Source organism: Brachypodium distachyon, chromosome 2 (assembly GCF_000005505.3).
Source record: "Brachypodium distachyon strain Bd21 chromosome 2, Brachypodium_distachyon_v3.0, whole genome shotgun sequence".
Taxonomy (NCBI): Eukaryota; Viridiplantae; Streptophyta; class Magnoliopsida; order Poales; family Poaceae; genus Brachypodium; species Brachypodium distachyon.
This window is the reverse complement of record NC_016132.3, coordinates 48,216,514-48,235,194: the sequence shown is the minus strand read 5'-3', so window position 1 is coordinate 48,235,194 and position 18,681 is coordinate 48,216,514. Positions and strand designations below refer to the sequence as shown.

General features: G+C 44.3%; 3 protein-coding genes across 6 annotated transcripts; 2 read left to right on the top strand and 1 right to left on the bottom strand.

Annotated features, from left to right (window-relative positions):
• Positions 1–2,377: 2,377 nt before the first annotated feature.
• On the top strand, positions 2,378–8,447 carry LOC100823164. 3 transcript variants are annotated; one of them, XR_001406102.2, is made up of 10 exons: positions 2,378–2,631; positions 2,735–2,793; positions 3,244–3,412; positions 3,507–3,595; positions 3,943–4,075; positions 4,522–4,614; positions 4,719–4,821; positions 5,223–5,516; positions 7,579–8,051; positions 8,137–8,447. XR_001406102.2 is itself a non-coding variant. In XM_010233926.3 (9 exons), the coding sequence occupies exons 1-9, from the start codon at positions 2,476–2,478 to the stop codon at positions 7,605–7,607; spliced, it is 1,125 nt and encodes a 374-aa protein (XP_010232228.1). In that variant the 5' UTR covers positions 2,378–2,475; the 3' UTR covers positions 7,608–8,447. The 3 variants fall into 3 exon arrangements, 2 of the variants coding, with proteins under 2 accessions (XP_010232228.1, XP_010232227.1); XM_010233926.3 differs by having other exon boundaries at positions 7,579–8,447; XM_010233925.3 differs by lacking the exons at positions 7,579–8,051; positions 8,137–8,447 and having other exon boundaries at positions 2,380–2,631; positions 5,223–5,737.
• LOC100825100 (ethylene-responsive transcription factor WRI1) lies at positions 6,296–9,492 on the bottom strand. 2 transcript variants are annotated; one of them, XM_024459916.1, is made up of 6 exons: positions 8,861–9,482; positions 8,312–8,394; positions 8,121–8,218; positions 6,902–6,975; positions 6,757–6,807; positions 6,296–6,659 (listed from the first exon to the last, which is right to left on the bottom strand). In XM_024459916.1, exons 1-6 carry the CDS (start codon positions 9,082–9,084, stop codon positions 6,482–6,484), a joined length of 708 nt encoding a protein of 235 aa, XP_024315684.1. In that variant the 5' UTR covers positions 9,085–9,482; the 3' UTR covers positions 6,296–6,481. The 2 variants fall into 2 exon arrangements, 1 of the variants encoding a protein (XP_024315684.1); XR_002963806.1 differs by having other exon boundaries at positions 6,370–6,439; positions 6,583–6,807; positions 8,861–9,492.
• Positions 9,493–12,798: 3,306 nt separating this feature from the next.
• Positions 12,799–16,982, top strand: LOC100821204 (ras-related protein Rab7). Its single transcript, XM_003569628.4, has 7 exons — positions 12,799–13,138; positions 13,280–13,306; positions 13,747–13,846; positions 13,930–14,076; positions 15,436–15,516; positions 15,582–15,727; positions 16,390–16,982. The coding sequence occupies exons 1-7, from the start codon at positions 13,083–13,085 to the stop codon at positions 16,451–16,453; spliced, it is 621 nt and encodes a 206-aa protein (XP_003569676.1). The 5' UTR covers positions 12,799–13,082; the 3' UTR covers positions 16,454–16,982.
• Positions 16,983–18,681: the final 1,699 nt, after the last annotated feature.

Sequence of the window (18,681 nt, the reverse complement as noted above, 5' to 3'; positions counted from 1 at the left end):
TTTCGCCAAGTCGTTATGGTTTGCATGTAGGCAATTTATCATTCCGACATTTTAGACGGCATTCGGATCACAAAAAGTTTGTAAAAATGAAGGGGACAAAAAGTTTGGCTGTTTCTTACAAAGTCAGGGTGCCAAAAAAAATTTGCTTCCTGACCGATAATCGCACCATTGGCGGCCAAAACATCCATTACTATACTATACACTCGGCTACAAATGCATAGCATCAAAATCCATGAAATGAGTAGGCAACATGAATTTGCATCTTGGAAGTTCACGTCTTCCCTTGACCGTAGCATTCATGCATGCCGTTTACTTCGAAGTGCTGTCCTTAGAATCACACCATTTGTTTTAATTATCAGACGACCACTACTACAAAACAGTGTATATGTGACGAGTCATCAGTGACGAGCCTTGCGCGCCCGTTACTGACATCAGTGACGGACGTGGTACGCCCGCAAGGCCCGTCACTGATGAGCACTCATCAGTAACGGGCGTGGGCGGCCCGTCACTAATGGTTCAGTGTGAAAAAAGTGAAAATTCACTCAAACACTCATTAGTGGCGGTCCTTTCACCCAGGCCCGCCACTCATAACCATCTCCTTAATTGGACCGGCCCAACATTTTCTAGGATTTGTGTGGGCGGTATAAATATATACTCTCTTCCTCCCTCTCCTTATCTCAGCGCCGTCTCCAACTCCCCCTCTATCTCTTTCCGAGCCCCCTCTTCTCCCTCTACCTCTCCTAACTCGCGCGCGCCCCCAGCTCCCCGTAGCCCGCTGGTCTCCCTCTTCCTCGTGCCGGCCGCTCGCTCCCGCGCTGTCCCCGCCACCGGCCGGCCTTGCGCGCCGTCCCCGGCCGCCGTCCTCGAGCTCTTACACTGCCGCCGGTCGCCGACCCCATGAGCCACCGGATCCGCCCTCGGCTCCGACGCCCACCTCGACCCCCGCCCGATCCGGCACCGCCCACGGCCGCCGACCCCATCAGCCGCCGGATCCGGCACCCCCGACCCCGCGCGCCGCCGGATCCCCCTCAGCCCCGACGCCCACCTCGACCCCCGCCCGATCCGGCACCGCCAACGGCCGCCGACCCCATCAGCCGCCGGATCCGGCACCCCCGACCCCGCGCGCCGCCGGATCCCCCTCGGCCCCGACGCCCACCTCAACCCCTGCCCGATCCGGCTCCACTGGTATCGCTCTCTTCATCTCTCTGATTTCTCTCCCCCTCTCTATCTTTTCTCTCTCTCGAGTTCTTATCTCTCACTCGATTTCTTCTCTATTGCAGGTTCCCATCGGCAGCCCATGGAGATCCGGCGTCCCCGACATCGGCCAAATTCGTGATTTGTTTCTATGTATCAATCTGATTCGTGATTTTTTGTCCATTTTCTCTCTTCCGTGTATCAATCTGATTCGTTATTTGTTTCGTCGATGACCAAAATTCATGATTTGTTTCATCGACGACCAAAATTTGCAGGCCCGTGGCCTGTTTTTTTTTTAAATCTCGAAAATATTATCAGTGGCGGGTGCATAAGCTGTGAACGACATGATACGTACACATTAGTAACGGTTGGAGCGACCGTTACTGATGATACCCATCATCAGTAACAGGAAGTTAGTAACAGCTGCCCCGACCGTTACTGATGTTGTTTTTCGATCGTTACTGATAAACCTTTCTGTAGTAGTGGACCCATGTCAACATGAGAAGAAATTTGCAATGGACATATACAAGCTTCAGCCTCGACATAAATGCCTCAAATAGGTTGGCTAAAACTAACAAACTTCACCAACCGAGGCATGTTTGTCATGTATGCAGAAACCCCATCCTCTTTTTTCTTAACTCTGCAAAATAAGCACCCCCAATGTTGATCTTCAGGAACACTACAACATGACATTTGGCTAGGGTCATGGTGTAGCGAAAGTCAGGATGCAGAAAGGTGACCGCACTGTGGCATTGCATATTACTACCTAAGGCTAAGTTACTCACATATAAGTAACCTAACATTTTGAAGCAAACTTATACCGAGTACATTTGAGGGAGCCGTACACGACTACCATCCGCGTGCAGCAAAAATGCTTCCGGAATCCCGGACTCAAAGGTCAATCTCGAATCCGGAGCTCGAGGATCTGCCGGGTTAGCACGGTTTCTCGACGCTTCAGGTCCCGGTATCAGCCACGGCATCTCACGCTGCCGTGTTGACCACTTGACCATAGGACGCGTGCTTTGTAATCCGTGATAATATGAGCCTCTGACGAGGGGCATGATTTTTTAGAGGCATCTTAATCTTCTCCTGATTGGTGATATGCGGTTCTCGACTCAGCAGCGATGAAACTGACGAGCAATGCCAGCCACAACAAAAGCCACGGGCAAACCAACCCCCGGCGGCCCCACGCACCCGCAGTCCCGCACGTACGGCTGCGGCGCTGCGCTACGCCACCGCTGCCTTCCCCAAACGAGTCCACCGGGCTTCTCTCCCCTCAGAATGCTGCTGCGCCTTCAGTACGCCCGCGCGGCCCCGTCCACCGCCCGATGGAGGCCGCCGGGGCTGGAGCAGGCGCGAGCGCGGGCGCGGCCGGCGCCGCAGCTCCGCCGAGGGGGCCACGCCGCCGCTTCCTCGGCCGATAGCGGCGGCCCGCCGGTACGTTTTGCTCCCGTTCGCTTCGGTGCCTTCCGTTCCCTCGCAGTTAAAAGTTCTGACCATTCCATCCGTCCGTTTGTTTGTTTTGGGGCCATTGCTGCAGCTCCACTACGACCCGTTGGCCGACCTCCTCGGTCCAGATGTCGACCCCAACCCCTCGCGGTACGGTTGTCCCCTTTCAGTTTCGCGCTCTCATCTGCATCGTGGCCGCGTGTGCTCCATTCGATCTCGTGCGTTAGGTGGTGAGCAGTGAACAGTCCCGAATAGCCATGACGAGTTTGTACTCCTTCAGGGTTAACTAAACAAACACACGTCAATCCAAATGCTTAATTCTGCTAAGAAAAGCCACGTGCTAAATGGCTTTTGGTTGCCATGGTACATGTTCTGCAAGTGAGAGTTGCGTAGTTTGTATCCTTTCAGTGATACTGCTAAGAGCTAACTTGGCAGGCAAATCTTAATGAAGGTAAAAGTTTGTCCATGGGCAATACTGAACTTGTGGAGGAGTTTGGGCATTTGTTGTGGATACTGGATACCATCAAATACTTGGAGAATTGGAGATTTTGTTTTTTCTGCTGTTGCTACATGTTGAGAAGGGTAATTTTCCGTTTGTAGGAATACTGCCCATGTTGGAGGAAGGGGGAAGCTGCGATCCTGGGTTGGTCCAAATGGGCAATACTATCGAGAGTTGCCTTGCCCTAACTGCAGGGGTAGAGGATACACTCCTTGCAAGGAGTGTGGGATAGATCGATCCAGTCTGGACTGCCCCATGTGCAATGGCAAGGTGACCCTTCCTGGTCTTTTCTAAATCATCCTGAAAGAAGAAAAGTATTATCTTAAGTACCTGCACTTATCAGTTTATTTTTATGCATTTCTAGGGTATTAAGATGTGCATGCAGTGCGGTGGAGAATGTGTCATATGGCAAGAATCTATTGATGAACAACTATGGGAAAAAGTTCGGTCTAGGTGAGGTTTTTTCCTTGCATCTGCTCTAGGTATCACCTTGTGCCTTGTAGCCAGCACTCAGCAGTTAACAAATCTCTGTAAAGATTTGATTAAACCAGCCATTATGACTTAAATTGCTCGCTGCCCATCGCCATCAGCATTTAAGTATAGACAAAATTGCCTTTGCTGATAAACAAAGTAAAGATAGATGATATGGCCTTTTGACATCGCAAGAATAAAAGCCCCTTCGGATTCTTAGTCATAAAGTACTGTATCTCAAATTGGATGCAACATACTTAGGTTATTGCAAGGGTGTTGAAAGTGATGTTAGATCATCAGAGTTAGAATGCTGCCCTTCCCCCCTGCAGTTCTCCCTTGAAAGTAAAGGAAGATGATGAAGTCGACAAACTAGAGATAAAGATCAACACTCCCAAAAGATCAAAGCGTACTTATCCATCACCGTCCCCGGAAGTTGCCATGAAGATTAGCCGATCTTTAAGAGTAAGTGGCACTTTCTTGCATGCTGAAAAGTACATGTTATAGCCTCCTTGACACATAATGTTTTTAGTTTATTGATACAGTTGATGTTAGTGATGTATATGACACACTTTTCATAGCAATAAACACTGTTCATATTCAATCCATCACACATATGTTTTGGGTCTATCCCAGTTATCCGCCGCACATATGTTTTGGGTGTATCATACTTCTATAGTTTTATGATCCAGTAAATTGTAATACATAACTAGATCCCTATATTCCTGATTATATTTAACAATAAAGGCCCCGTGTGTGTCATGTCACCAGTTGTGCCGCTGCAGTGGGTGTAGCCGGCATTCGGGGTCTTTCCTTGACCTTCAACTTTAAATATACCCGTGTTTTAGTCTTATTTTAAGTTGCTACTGGTAGTCGCTTTTGGCTTTTAAAAAGCTTAATAATAATTGCAGAGTCTGAATGCTAAAACAGGATTGTTCACTAAGCACATGAAGATTTTACACCAAGACCCTGAATTGCATGCTCAAAGAGTTGCTGCAATCAAGGTAAGTATGTCCTGACAATTTTAGCAACTGTATGTTTCTGTCAAATACGAGTAGTTGAGCTGGCTGACATTCATCTATTTCACCCTCTGTGCTTTAAATTGAAGAGAACAAAGGGCACTGCTGCTGCAAGAAATCATGCTTCAGAAAAGCAAAGGGCATTCTTCATGGATCCTGAGAATCGGCTCAAGAGAAGCATTGCCATGAAAGGTGAGTTTTCTTTTACTCAAGTAAGATTGCTCAGTTTATGTCCATTTACACAGTTTGGCTGTTTCTTTAGCCAGCTGGATGTTGTCCATATGTTCTTAGTCAGTACTCCCTCCAATCCATAATAAGTGTCGGGGATTTAGTACAAATTTGTATAACTTTGTACTAAATCCGCGACACTTATTATGGATCAGAGGGAGTACATTTATTTATCCCCTTTTATTTAGCCAGCTGGATGTTGCCCGTATTAGTTAGTACATTTCTATATGCTCTTTGTTTTGAGTTTAAGTGGTAGTACCAAAATCACTATGGTCTTATTTCATTGGCATTTCTTTTTGTCTGAATTATCACCAAATTAGAACTTGTTTTTATTTGAACATTATTTGACACCCGATGCTTTGCAGGGGTGAAATTTTACTGCAGCAAATGTGGACAAGAAGGACACCGAAGCTTCTATTGCCCAATAGTGAGGAAAATTCCAGGTAGTGTGCAGTTCAGATGTCGGTTATGTGGCGGAAAGGGACATAATAGCCGAACATGTGGAAAGCCAGAGTCAGAAAATGAGCATCAACGGCAACCTCGGCACTGCAGCCAATGCGGTGAAAAGGGTCACAACCGTCGGAACTGTCCCAGGCCCAGCGGGGTGGAGGTTGGTGCTTCTGGCAGTATGATGAAGAAAGTCAACCGTCCTAATTCAGGTATTTATTCATGTAGTTTCTGCTCAGAGAAGGGGCATAATAGACGAACATGCTCGAAAAGAAATGCTAGCTTAGGATAATGAAAACTGTGAGCGGTCTGAAAAATATATAACTAGTTTCCTTGTGATCATGTGGAACGTCTATTAGTAATCACTGTTTTATCACTGGTTAACATGTTCTGTCAGTGCAGTTGCAGAAAGCAATTGTTTCTGCTTCCAGTTTGATATAATCACATGCCTGGTACACGAGGTCAACTGATATATACAAACTACAGTATAAGTTAAGAAACGAAATATGGCAAACAGGTTTTAAGTTCAGATGGTATTCTGTATTTGGTGCATCAGTTAGCCATCATTGTTCTGGCATGCTTGGAAGACCATTCCAAGTCACAGTCTCATGGTTGCCACTATATGGAATACTCTCTTGAAAGTCAAGGCTATTACTGCAAACTCCGGTAGGTGAGAACAGGCACAATACGTCTGGAGTACCTCCATGGAAAAAGCTATGATATTCATTAGCTTCTGGTTTGGAAACTGGCTCTCTGACATTCCCTCTTATTTTGTTGGTGGCATCTGAGTTCTCTTCAACTAATTGCCTGAACATTGATGACTTGAATAGCAGACTGAGTGCGGTGGATGAGGCTCTTGTCCTTGGGAAATTGGGAGAGATAGTGGCCTCTTCACTACCTTGTGTTGTGTTATGATCTAGGATAAAAGGGTTGTGCTGAGAGAATATATGTGTGTCTCTTGGGAATAGGTTTTCCGTGGGAATTGGCATTGCAAGGCCTGCAACATTTGAAGAGTCCGACACGCTTGGCTTTAGCCATGTGATGTATGATCTGAGGTCAAAATTGGTAACTGCATTTATGCCTCTATACTCTATTGCGGCAATGTCATAGGCACGTGCAGCCTCTTGCTCTGTGCCTGTAGCAAAGTTTTCAAACGTGATTGGGTTAGGTTCCTGAGTTATGAAGTGCTGATTAATCTTTTTACAAAACTGATAAGCACTGTGAGTTTTGTATATAATTGTTGGGTAGGAAGTATTGAAACTTCACTAATATACTCACTGTAAGTCCCAAGGTAGAGGTACTTGTTCCCAAAGACCCTCCCTATTCTTGCTTCCCATCTTCCATTATGATGATGCCTGCAACTTTGCATTCTTATTCAGTTTGTTGGTATACTTTTGGAACTACTGAAGTACCAATGAATTATGAATATTGTCTCAAATTTTGTTGATTTACCTTGCAACCCCTCTGTACTTAGAAACACCTCTTGAGAAACCACTGCTCTTTCTGGTATTCATTTGGCATTTAGTAGATTTATTACATCTTGCATATGTAAGTAGACAGTATACAGAAGAGTTTGAAATGTTCTAAAGATATTTACCTCCTCAATGAAGCTAGATATTCTTCCTTTGTGAGTGTTTCCATTATCTTCAGTTCCTTCTCGTAGTTCATGACCTGTAAGATACCGAATGAAGTGACATTACTATTCAGTATGCATATAGACATAACATACTGTGCTGGTCTATTATAATATTTTTGCTGCTTTTTGTAGCAAGCAACCAGTTCTACTAGTTCATCCATAAACAGTTAACATCTGAACTTTCCTATAATGCAATTACTCAGTTAAACATCTGAACTTTCATCTTCACACAGTTCAATGAGGCAATTACTCAGCTAAACATCTGAACTCTCAGCTCCATATGATAGCAACTAGTACTACCTCTGTTGTCGAATACTTGTCTTGAATTTTGACCTGCTATTTGTCCACAGCTATAACTTTTTTCGAGAAAACGCAAGAGCTTTGCGCTTCATTTAGTTGAATCTGATGAAAGAGTTCAAAGCCTGGAGAAAGTGCAATATCACTTCATGTCTCCCAATGCACAATTTCCCATTTTGCCTCGTTAATTATCCCTGACTTGGTGGGCTTAGATACTTTTCTCTAGATTAATTACTTAGTCTAGATTATCTAGTTGCTTGCACAAAGTAGCCATAAATAACCATGATTAGTTACCAAGGGTTGTTTTATCATATTGGATAGAAAATTCTTTGCTTATGCAGTCTCGCGACAATTCATTCCTAATCGGTGAGCTGGATCCTGGGGGTCAAAGGCATTGTCTAGGTGGTCAGGCAGTAACTTGGTCTTCCTGCCCCAGTCTGGTTGCTTCTGTTGTCTCTGTCCTTTTCAGTCACTGGGTCGGTCAAGATGCTATCATACTTGAGCTCTTCCTTGCTGGATGAGGTTGATTAAAATTCCCACCAAGCTCTCCTCACCAGATGGCAAGGAGGCGGCGGCGGAGGAGGAGGGGGCTTAGGAAGTGGCAATGTCTAACGAGCAGGAGAAGGAGGGGTTGTAGAGGTTTGGCGGTTGATGGAGGACGAGAAACTGCAGGAGAAGAGGCGGCGAAGGATTATCTGGGGGATGGGAGGGGGGGGGGGGGGTTGGAGAGCAGAGAGGCTGGTGCCAAGGTTGAAAGGATTGGCTGATTGGTGCTCATGGCTCAGATCAGTGCCTAGTGAAACACGGTGCCTAAGTACGTTACTCAAGATTCACAACTATTCATGAGTGGAAAGAGTAAATATTTACTACAGCAAACTCATACCGGAAAATTTGTGTAGGTGGTTGGTCCCCAGTACTTTAGGGCAGCAAGGTCATAAGCCATTGCAGCGGCCTCCTCCTCATCATATGCTCCTAAGTAGACTGTTTTTTCATTGAAGAACATTACTTGGTGATGTTCAAATTATGATGTATGTAGCAACCAGAAGAAGAGGTAGCTAATTTTAGAGCACCTACCCTGTTTCCCTTTCTTCCTCTGTGTTGGGTTCCAAGTGTTCTTGTCCCACAAATGGGCTTCGAAACGGCCTGTCCATCTATGCCTGCATATGATCTGTTTATCAGATTGAGTTGGCGATAAATTATTTAGCACATAGCATCTGTGGTTCATCTTTTGGACTTTGCGATAAGTTCAGGAGGCAAAGTGGATTTATTTCTTTATATTTTAACAGGTATTGCTTACAAGCATTTTGCATCTAGTGTTTTCTTAACTAGATCATAGGAGCATATGTTCCATGCAGGTAACTCGTAACTGATTGCATTTATGAGCACTTGCGCATATACAAAATATCAAGCATCTTATGAAACCCTCAAATGGTCCAACATCATTTTCAATATCATTTGCAAATAACCTAACCATGTTACACCAATTTGAGACATAAATTTTTCCTGTTGGAAAGTTAGAATCGGCATGAAGGGAAGGTATCATTGAAACAATGCCTTAAAGAGATCATACAGATCAAACAATGCAACAACGTGAGAAGAGAGTAAATATTTGTCAGGTGTTACCTGCTAACTCCACGGAATCTGGAACTCCTTTTAATTGTAGTGCTTCCCGTGGACTTATCCAAGTTGCTTCCATTGGTTCTGCTTGTGGCCATGGAAGTTGTCTCCCTTCGCCTCCTTTTGATAACTTTGCTTGCATGGTTCACTTCCGATGCTCCAGTCAACGTGTTAGCAGGTAGCCTTGGATTGATGTTAGTCTCACTCTTAACTATCATAGTGCTTTCCATCAGTCGCGGCCTCTTGTTTATGGCTTGTAAAGGAGCTATGGTTTATATGTAAACCTGTCTGTTGGGCTCTGTGTGAGACGCCAATACCTGCCCCCGTGCTTATATAACTGATTTGGTTCATTGCTTGGTGCCAATTTTTGTCCCTGGTGGACTCAGGACAAAAGGTTGATGATTTCGTGGACTTCTCAGGTCACATTCTGTCTCACCTATGCAAGTTTTGCATTCATGTCTTGTTTGGAGATATCGATTATGACTGCAACACTTTGTCTGTTGTTGGCTGAGAAGTGTGTGGTGTTCGATTTCCTTTTTATTAAACTTCGGTAATACAATATCAAGTTTGCCTCTGTTCATAAAACACCATTGCATTAGCTAAAAAATAGGCCTGGGCTCTTGTTGGTGAGAGAGAAAGGCAGCAAGGTTTTGAGCTGAGAAACCTGTAGTAACTAGTTTGTCAGGATCGGGTTAACTGCGCTGTCGAGTCGGAACAGATTTGGCTCGTGGAAGTGATCGAGGCTCCCTTGTGCAACTCGCCTCTGGGGCTCTTCTTTTGTTCCTTGGGCAGACGTCCAATAATGTGCTCGGTTTCTGCTCATTCTAGGGAGTTCTCAAGTTTCAGAACATCATTCAACCTGCAATAACTGTTATTGTCGGGTGCCCGTGCGCATCTCGGTTTTGACGTGTTTTGGTGTTGCATTTTTTGGATTGTCTCGGTCGGGAATCTGGATTCTTGAGGAAGAATAGTGCAGTGCACTTGTCATTGCTCAACGTCTGGGAGCCTGGGACGGCGTCATGTGCAGTATTTGTAGATCAGAATTTTCGTTGGAATACTTGGGTATATCAGCTAAGACTGTTGGCCGTTGACAAGAATGGGGGACCTGGTCGGTGACGGAAAAAGAGTCTCGAGAGACCATTTCTTACTGTAATTGTCGGTTGCCATATACTCCGGTTGAAGCTTGCCGATTTTTGAATTTTGTCGAGTAAAATGGATGGCAAGTCATAAAAAAAAAGTAGATGAAGATGTTTGATAAAAAGCTAGGTGATCCCGATACGCATTTCCACCCCTGGTAAGTGGTAGAGCCGTGCTAGCCTCTGGTAATAACTTCAGATTCATCGGGACCACACACAGGCACACAGTTAGAACATGTTTAGCAGCCTCCCCATCCCTCCCCGTCATATTTGAGGGTTTTGGTGAAAAAAACAAATCCAGTAGAGCCCCTATCCCATTTCCCAAATCTAGCCGGCCCCCAAATCGCCTCAGGGAGCCCCAAAACTAAGGAGCCGGATGGGGACTCCCCATCCCAACTATTGCATTGAAATATTCCTTTCTCTCCCTCAAAAAATTAAAAGAGATAAATAAAATATAGATGAATAAATTATAGGAGGTAGGATTTAGGGAGTCTGCTGGAGAGAAAGCAAATTTGAGGAGAGAATCTATCGGAGCATTACCAGCAGACTCCTCATCTCACCCCCTATCCTGAAATTTAGGGGGTTTTGACAAAATAACACCTCCAGCAGAGCCCCCTTCTCAACCCCTAAACCTAGCTGCTCCCCAAATCGCCATCGGGAGCCCCCAAACCCAGCAGCCCGATGGGGACTCCCCATCCCAACGACTTCAACGGAATCGCACTCCTCCCGCTAGTATGACCCCCTTCGTTTCTCCTTCCCCCGATCCCCTCTGGTTGTTCCCGTCATGGAGGTGGATCCGGTGCCGTTGGTTTGGAGGCTGAGCTCCCTGTCGCGGCGGCTGGCGGAGGTGGGGACATGGAGTTGGGATTTGGAGAGGCGGCAGTTGAGGCAGGCGGTGGGCGTGGGGAGAGGCGGCGCGGGCGCTGTGGCCTAGCAATGGACAGGGGTCGGCGGCGTTGTGGGCCTGAGGCTGTATAGTGGATGAGACGGCGGTGGTTGTGAACCCGTGGTGGAGTTGCGGACGAGAGAGATGGTGCTGGGGAGATTTCTGCTTGCTTCTTGCTACTTGCTTCTCGTGTTGAACTGTTGATGCAAATTGTTGATGTAAATTGCTCAATTTAAATTGTTGTAAACTGCTTAATGTAATTTACTTTGATATTCTTGTCTAAATGAGAAAATTAAAATATTTGATTTAAATTATACCATTTTAATTATTATTTAGTTTCAAAACATATTTATTCAGGAAAACGCTTGAAACATATATGAATAAAATATAGCTAAGTGAAATATAGGGAATGGAATTTGGGGAGTCTGTCGGAGAGGAAAGAAATTTTTGGGGAGAGAATCTTTCATAGGGAATCCCCATATAGAGATTTAGGGAGCCAAATATGAGGAGTCTGCTGGTGATGCTCTTACCACCATCTCTGCAAACCATCTTGTTCTTGGCATATGAAAGAGATCACCGGATTCCATTTGCCCCTTTTGTATAAATTTTGCCCCTTAACTATAAAAGCAGGATACTTTTGGTCCTTGATTCATCCAAAAGTCATATTGGTATTTGCATGTTTGCATGGAACGATTTTTCATGCGGTCTACTATATGGTTGATTCCACCCCCTCTCATTCGTGTGCGCTTGCTACTCTCCGAGGCTCTCCTTTTCTCCTCGGTGTCTCTGTCGTCTAGAATTCGGTGCACGAAGTGACACTTCTCGGGGTGTGGGTGTCACAGGAACCCCGGGGCTTGATGTGGTTGCCCTCACGTGCTTAATGGACGACCATTGTGAAAGTCAGATGCAAAATCATCACATATTTGTCGCTGAACCGTTTTTCGTGGCTGAAGTAATCAAAGATATCTCATTTTGACAACCGAGTAGATGGAATACATAAAAACACAATAAGAGACTAAATTTATATTTTCGCGATATGATGGTCAAGTAAAGATTTTTTTTCTCTGTAGGTAACATGTTTTATCTTAGATACGGCACACTAGAATATCAAGCCCATGTTTTATAACATGTCTAAAAGAGTGGTTGACCCGGTAAACAAACTAGATTTCGGAAAGATGTTTGGATGAAGGATTCTACCTTGGCAGACAAATTCCCCAAATATTACACACGTACTTTTAATCCCTCCGTTTCATAAAGATTGGCGCGGTTTTGAACTAGATCTAGCCATGCCAATCTTTATGGAACGGAGGGAGTATTAAACAAGTCACTGTGCATGAGGTGGTACAATCCGAAGGTCAGTGTTTGAGTTTCAGGAGATGCTTAAGAGGGGGGGGGGGGCATAATCTCATTTTAGGTGATACAATCTTTCTGAGACTAATGATAAGGTGAAATGGCTAAAAGGAGAGAGAAATAGTTTACCCTTAAGTGTATAATTCTCTTCAAACAAGGAGGCCTAAGAAGGTTATAAATTACTTCCTCTGTTTCATAATTCTTGTCGAAATCTTATACATTTTTTAAGAATAGATACATTTATTTTTATGCAAATTTGAGACAAGAATTATAAAACGGAAAGAGTAGTATGGAAATTGAAACCTCCAGCTAAGATCAAAATCTTCTTGCGGTTGGTTCTGTGCAGCAGAATTTTAACTAAAGACGATCTAAGTAGGAGGAGTTGGTTTAGCGATACTCATTGTATGTTTTGTGTTGGAGATAGTTGATTGATCATCAATTTTTTTCAATGTCGTTTTGCCTGTTTTCCCTGCTCGAAAGCGGTCTGTATGCTCGTTTGTTCACGAACGGCGGATGGTGGCCTCTACGGCAGGCGACAGAACTCCCTGACGTGCCGAGGAACCGCTTCCGGCTCAGCTCGCGTCGCGTGGCAGCAGTTCGGCACGTCCTCCTCCTCTCCACGCTCCAGCCAGCTCCTGGCTCCATCCACCAGCCACCAGGGACATCCTCGCACGAACCCCGCTTCAAAAATTTCGAGACCACGCAGGCAGAGCCCCAGATTACATCAAATCCACGACCAGTCTACCACCACCGCCTCCCTTCCGTCTTTCATTTTCAGATTTCCTTTTTGTCCCCTCGTGCGCCTCGCGACGAGCCGACAGGCCTCCGGAGAGATCGATCGCGATCGGCCCTATCCATGTCGACCTCGCGCAGGCGAACCCTCCTCAAGGTCATCGTCCTCGGCGACAGCGGGTCAGCCCATTCCCTCCTCCCCTCTCCCTGCCCTCGGATCCGCTTGCCCGATTCCAGTCATTCCCCTCGTCGTTTTTTGGGTGGGGGCTCGATTTGGATGTGACTGTAATCCGTGAGCTTGTTTGATTTGGTTCTGTGCAGGGTCGGGAAGACGTCGCTGATGAACCAGTATCCTAGACTTGGCCTCGAATGTCTTTAATAAACCGTATTTAGTTTGCTACCGTTTAATTTCGGTGGGGTTGATCCATGTTGGGTGGGATTTTCTCGTTTTGCTACCTCTAATCAATTAACGCAGTGGTGCTTAACAGGCAGCAAATTTGCAGGCCATCTGCTGCTGTGCCTTTTGCTCGTAAGGTTCCATTATCTGCAGGAACGCATTTGTCAGCAACCCTGCTTGTGAATTGGAATTTTGTACTCGGCTCGTGGTGGACCTCTGTTTGGTTGCATTTTGATGCCGCCCATTTCATTCGTTCTGCATGCAATACCCAGGATTTGTGATGAAATCATGATTTAATTGTATAAGATGGCACTAGGAAAAGTATGTTGCTATCTATACTCCGAAATTCTGTTACCTTGTGCCCTTTGATATGCTTGACTTCATTGTTTAGATATGTTCACAACAAGTTCAGCCAGCAGTACAAAGCTACAATTGGTGCGGATTTCGTCACCAAGGAGGTCCTTATTGAAGACAGGCTTGTCACATTGCAGGTGAGTGGAACGCCTAGTTGCAGCTCTTTCACAGGGAAGAAACTGACTGATGTTGTAATCATCTGGGGTTGCTTTGTTTATAGATCTGGGACACAGCAGGGCAGGAGAGATTCCAGAGTCTTGGTGTTGCATTCTACAGAGGAGCAGATTGCTGTGTGCTCGTTTATGATGTCAATGTTAACAGGTCATTCGATACGCTCAACACATGGCATGATGAGTTCCTCAACCAAGTAAGATTGTTATCTTGCATGTCATTTGATGCTTCTTCATGCTTGACTGCTTGTACATACTCCGTGTAGAACAGTTCACATTTATTATTCCAACAGTGTTCTTTTTGGTTGACAGCTTTATCTGATGTCACCATTATGTTTATTTTTCGATAAAGGGAGCTTTTATTGAACTTAAAAGTCGCATCAAGAAGATACATCCAGCAAGTTCGCACCTGGCCTCTGCATAGCAAGATGCACACAGCCCAACAAAACCGTATGAAAACGAAAAGTAAAAAACTTAATACACCCAACAAGAAAGACACTAAGGAGCTTGCGGCTGCAGTTTACGCTGCCACTCATTGTGGGTAAAAACCTCCTTGAGAGCTCGCTCCACTTGAGTACAGGCAGCCATAACCAAAGGCCTGTCCACTTCCTGTTGCAGTAATGCCCAGGAACGGAGCCAATGGGTACACTGGAAGATAACCTGCATAAGAGATGGAGATTGTCGGTTATGGTTATGGGTCACTATTATGTTTATAAAGCTTGAACATGCATACATATTTTTTTTTTTGGTTTATGTGTGTTTTTTAAGCACAACAAAGGCCTATAAGTCAATAGCAACTCATATAGGACAGTTCTGCTTTGCAATAATGATCTATTAAGCTTAACCTTGCAAACTTTCATACTTAAGCAGTTTCACTATGCAAACTGATTTATTAAGTTGCACAGGGACCATCTACATCTCTAGAACTACATCAGATATGAGCAGTTTCCTTGTGCAATGCAGCAATGGAAGTGCGTCAGTATCTAACCTATTGCCCTGAAGATGTATGTGATGGTATTGATATAAATTCTGGTGATATGTGAATAGACACTTCAAGTTGATTAGTGTTGGATATGCCATATAAACCGATTTAGCTCACCTAGTGCTGGGACTGTATAATTCTGGAGTACGTAGCAAGCTAATTCAGATTGTTAAGGTCTTATGTTACTTCTTTGAGAACAAATATGTGTAGTGTGCAATGTTTTTACCTGCAATGCTGGTTATTATGGAACTTCTTTGAACCCCTTTTGGGTCTCTTTGTTGTTGCCTTGTTTGTACTTGCACTTCTTGTGCTTTCTTCTTAATGGAAAAGACATGCCGCTCAGCGTGTTCGAGAAATTATGGAACTTTTTCAGGTCTTTTACTTTTGTGTGAAACTCACTGATTTCAAATATTTTATTGGTGGATTATTTGGTAAGATGATTTGTGCTTTACTAATGTTTTGCTCTGGGCATATGGTTAATCGTAAAAACATAAATTTACAATACTATCATTTCTATCTCCTGTAGCATCTTGACACATTTAATTGACAATGACTATTTTCATTTCATTTTTAGGCTAGCCCATCAGATCCCAAAACTTTCCCATTCATCCTGCTTGGGAACAAGATTGATGTTGATGGTGGCAAAAGCCGAGTGGTTAGTTCCTCGCATTATAACTTACAGCTCTCTCTCCAGATAGATACTAACCAGTTTTTGCACAGGTTTCTGAGAAGAAAGCAATTGAGTGGTGTTCTTCGAAAGGCAATATTCCTTATTACGAAACTTCTGCAAAAGAAGACTACAATGTCGATGACGCATTTTTGTCTGTTGCAAAGCTTGCCCTAGAGCACGAGCGTGATCAGGACATGTAAGTCAATTTGCACACATCATTGTTTTGTATGAAGCTTTTGTCTAACTTGGACTAAGCTTATCCTGCGGATACATGATTATGTCTCTTCAAAACTTTGTCATCTTCCATGGGAAGTGCACACCCCAACCTGTTTTTTGTGGCATTCATTAAGATGATTATGTGCTCACCAATTTTGTCGCATATTGTTGACTCTTGGTCAGTAGGTGGTACTGTTCGTGAACCTGTCATTTATTTGGTCATTTTATCTAGACAGTTGTGTAGGCGTCCTGTTGAAAGCTTCGGATAGTCTTATATTCTGCAAGATGATCACATAAGCTCTCGTTCCTACGGTCCATTTCTTATTGGCTTTGTTGTTTTTAATGTTAAGATTCTCTATGTGCATGGAGATTCTTAAATAATGGCATCTCTTCTGGAGTAGAAAAGATCGCACCTCTTTGAAGATCTTACCCTTAGCTTTTTTTTTTAATGCTTAGATTAGTCTGCATGCAAATTCTTAAATAATGCACATCTGGACTAGAATAATGCACCTATTTGAAGATCTTGCCTTTAGCTTGTGTTTATTATGTGGCACTACCTTGTTGCAACAAAGATAGAAATGCTGTTAAATGTGGTGATGCTACATTTTAGTTGTTCATAACCCTCTTTTTCATTCCATTCAGCTACTTCCAAACAGTTGCGGATCCTGTCCCCGAGACTGAACAGAGAGGCGGATGTGCATGCTAGCAGTTAGTCATCTTTGTCCCTTCCAGTTTTTGCGTACTATTTGTGATATTCTTTTCAAGTGATGCTGGGCATTCCTTCGATTTCACAAATGTACACCAAGGTTCCTATGCAGCCCACCAATTCGCTTTTGTAGCCACTGTAAGATAGTTAGCGACTATGGTTCTGGTACACTGGATACTGACAAGGAGCCCTGTTTCTTCAGTTGGGCAATAAGAGTGCACAGTGGTACTGCTGATACAATTTAGGATGTGGCCTCTCAGTGGTCAATCTCCTAAGACTCAATTATATTCGTGTAGCTGTTTCTTATTGATGTTCACAGTGTTGAATTTTTGTTGAGACAAAGCATACTGCCTCTCCATGTCTTAGATCATGAACATTTGTGATCTGTCCCTCATCTGCGTGGAATGTAATTTTTTGGAATATTTGGTTAGTGATTTGGACGGCCGCTAGCTTGCACTGTTGTTTGAAATGTTCAAACATTATGAATACTTCTTTTTCTGAATAAGGAGCGACATTGTCACTACTATTATATCCTCTTGTTTGGTACTGCTGATACAGGGAGTAATAGCTTCCAGTTTTGTTCAGAATTTTAACTCTTAACTAGTAACCCCAGGAATTTGAGCTTATGTTTCATGAGTTTTGCTTGTGTTGACCAATGAAACTCAAACCTTCCTACTTGCTCTCAACAAATTGGCACTGCATGATACATCGGGAAGTCGTCAGCTGGCTTGTGGTCATATTTTGGTAAAAGCTGTCCTGCGTAATAATCTATCATGCCATATTCATACTCGTCTCCACTGTAGCGATGTAGCGCACGGATAGGCGCTCCATAGAGTTTTCCTTTGTGTCATGCATTGAATTGTTCCTTGTGTTGATTGTATGGCTGTGTGCATTATAGAATGCAGAGCCCAGTGGTTTGAACTCTTGCGGTTGCTTGATACGACGTTGAAGATCAGTAAGGCAAAAGAAGAAGAAAAATCTCCACTGTAGCTTCACCACACCAGTATTATTCCCATTTGTCGAATTACTTTAGTTCAGATATTCGGCGCTGAAGCAGCCTTTTCGTTGGGAAATCTTTGGTGCAAGGATTTTTCCTTAGTCTTCTAAGATGCCGTTGACACTGGTGGTCGTCACAGTCGCAGATAAATGTCTTGCCGAATCGCACGAGCTTAACTACCTTCTTCCCGGATCTTGCTGCGCCAATGACTAGAAGGTTCAGAATTGGTAGTGGAGGAAAGGCTAGGACGCTTTACGTTTCGACGGGAACTTTATCCATACTGAATAATTTTCTAAGTCAACTGTAACTCCACATGACGCATGTTACTGCAAAAGATGAAGGGTGTGTTTGATTTCACTTCAGCCTATCTCATAAAAAATTAATAGAGTTGGTAATGTATTATTGGCTTCCCCATAACTTGACGACCAACTAAAGGCGTGTTAAAATTTTGGTCATGACCAAAACATTAATAAGGCTTAATTTGATTATCAGCCAGACACACCCGAAGTCTCTCCATCGCGACCGGCCTGCTTAAGTGCTTCTTTCCTCGTCAGGATGCCCTCCCCGTCGTGGGCTTGTGTTTGATCCAACGGCTGGGGACAGGCTCTCTACTGTTCTACCGTACTCAGCACTTCGATAACCGTCAGTTCTTTTATACTGTACATGCAAAAAAGAGAGTACGAATTTGAGGAAATCAGAAATCTTTGCCGAAAGCTACCGATTGTGCTAAAGCAGGGGGGGGTGCAATGTATCGAGATCTGCAACTGGACTGAGATCCTCCTGAAAATTGCCCACGTGCTCGGATCACTTCGAAGACTATTCCTTGACGCCGGGGAGGAGCGCCAAGGCAGAAAGAAATTCCATCAGGATCAGGTGAAAATCCGCAATAATAGTGGCACTGGCACTACTATGAGGCACGGAAAGTTTCCCTGCTTGCTCGGAAGATTCTACCTGCAGTGTTTCGGTGCTCGTCTTTACGGGAGCCAAGCCAAACCACTTGTGTAGTACAGTTCCGTCACTTTCAGGCTCGAAGCATTGCACTGTCAGTGCTCCTGTGTGCTGCCTGATCTACTCTTAGGACGTGTTTGGTTGGGGCACTTTGGACCCGTATTAAATACCCCGTAACCTGATACGGGTCCGGATGTTTGGTCGTGACTCTATGTAATTGCTTTAAACTGTATCGGATACATCTCTTCGCTAGGGGAATAACGCCTGACCTCGAGCAAAATCA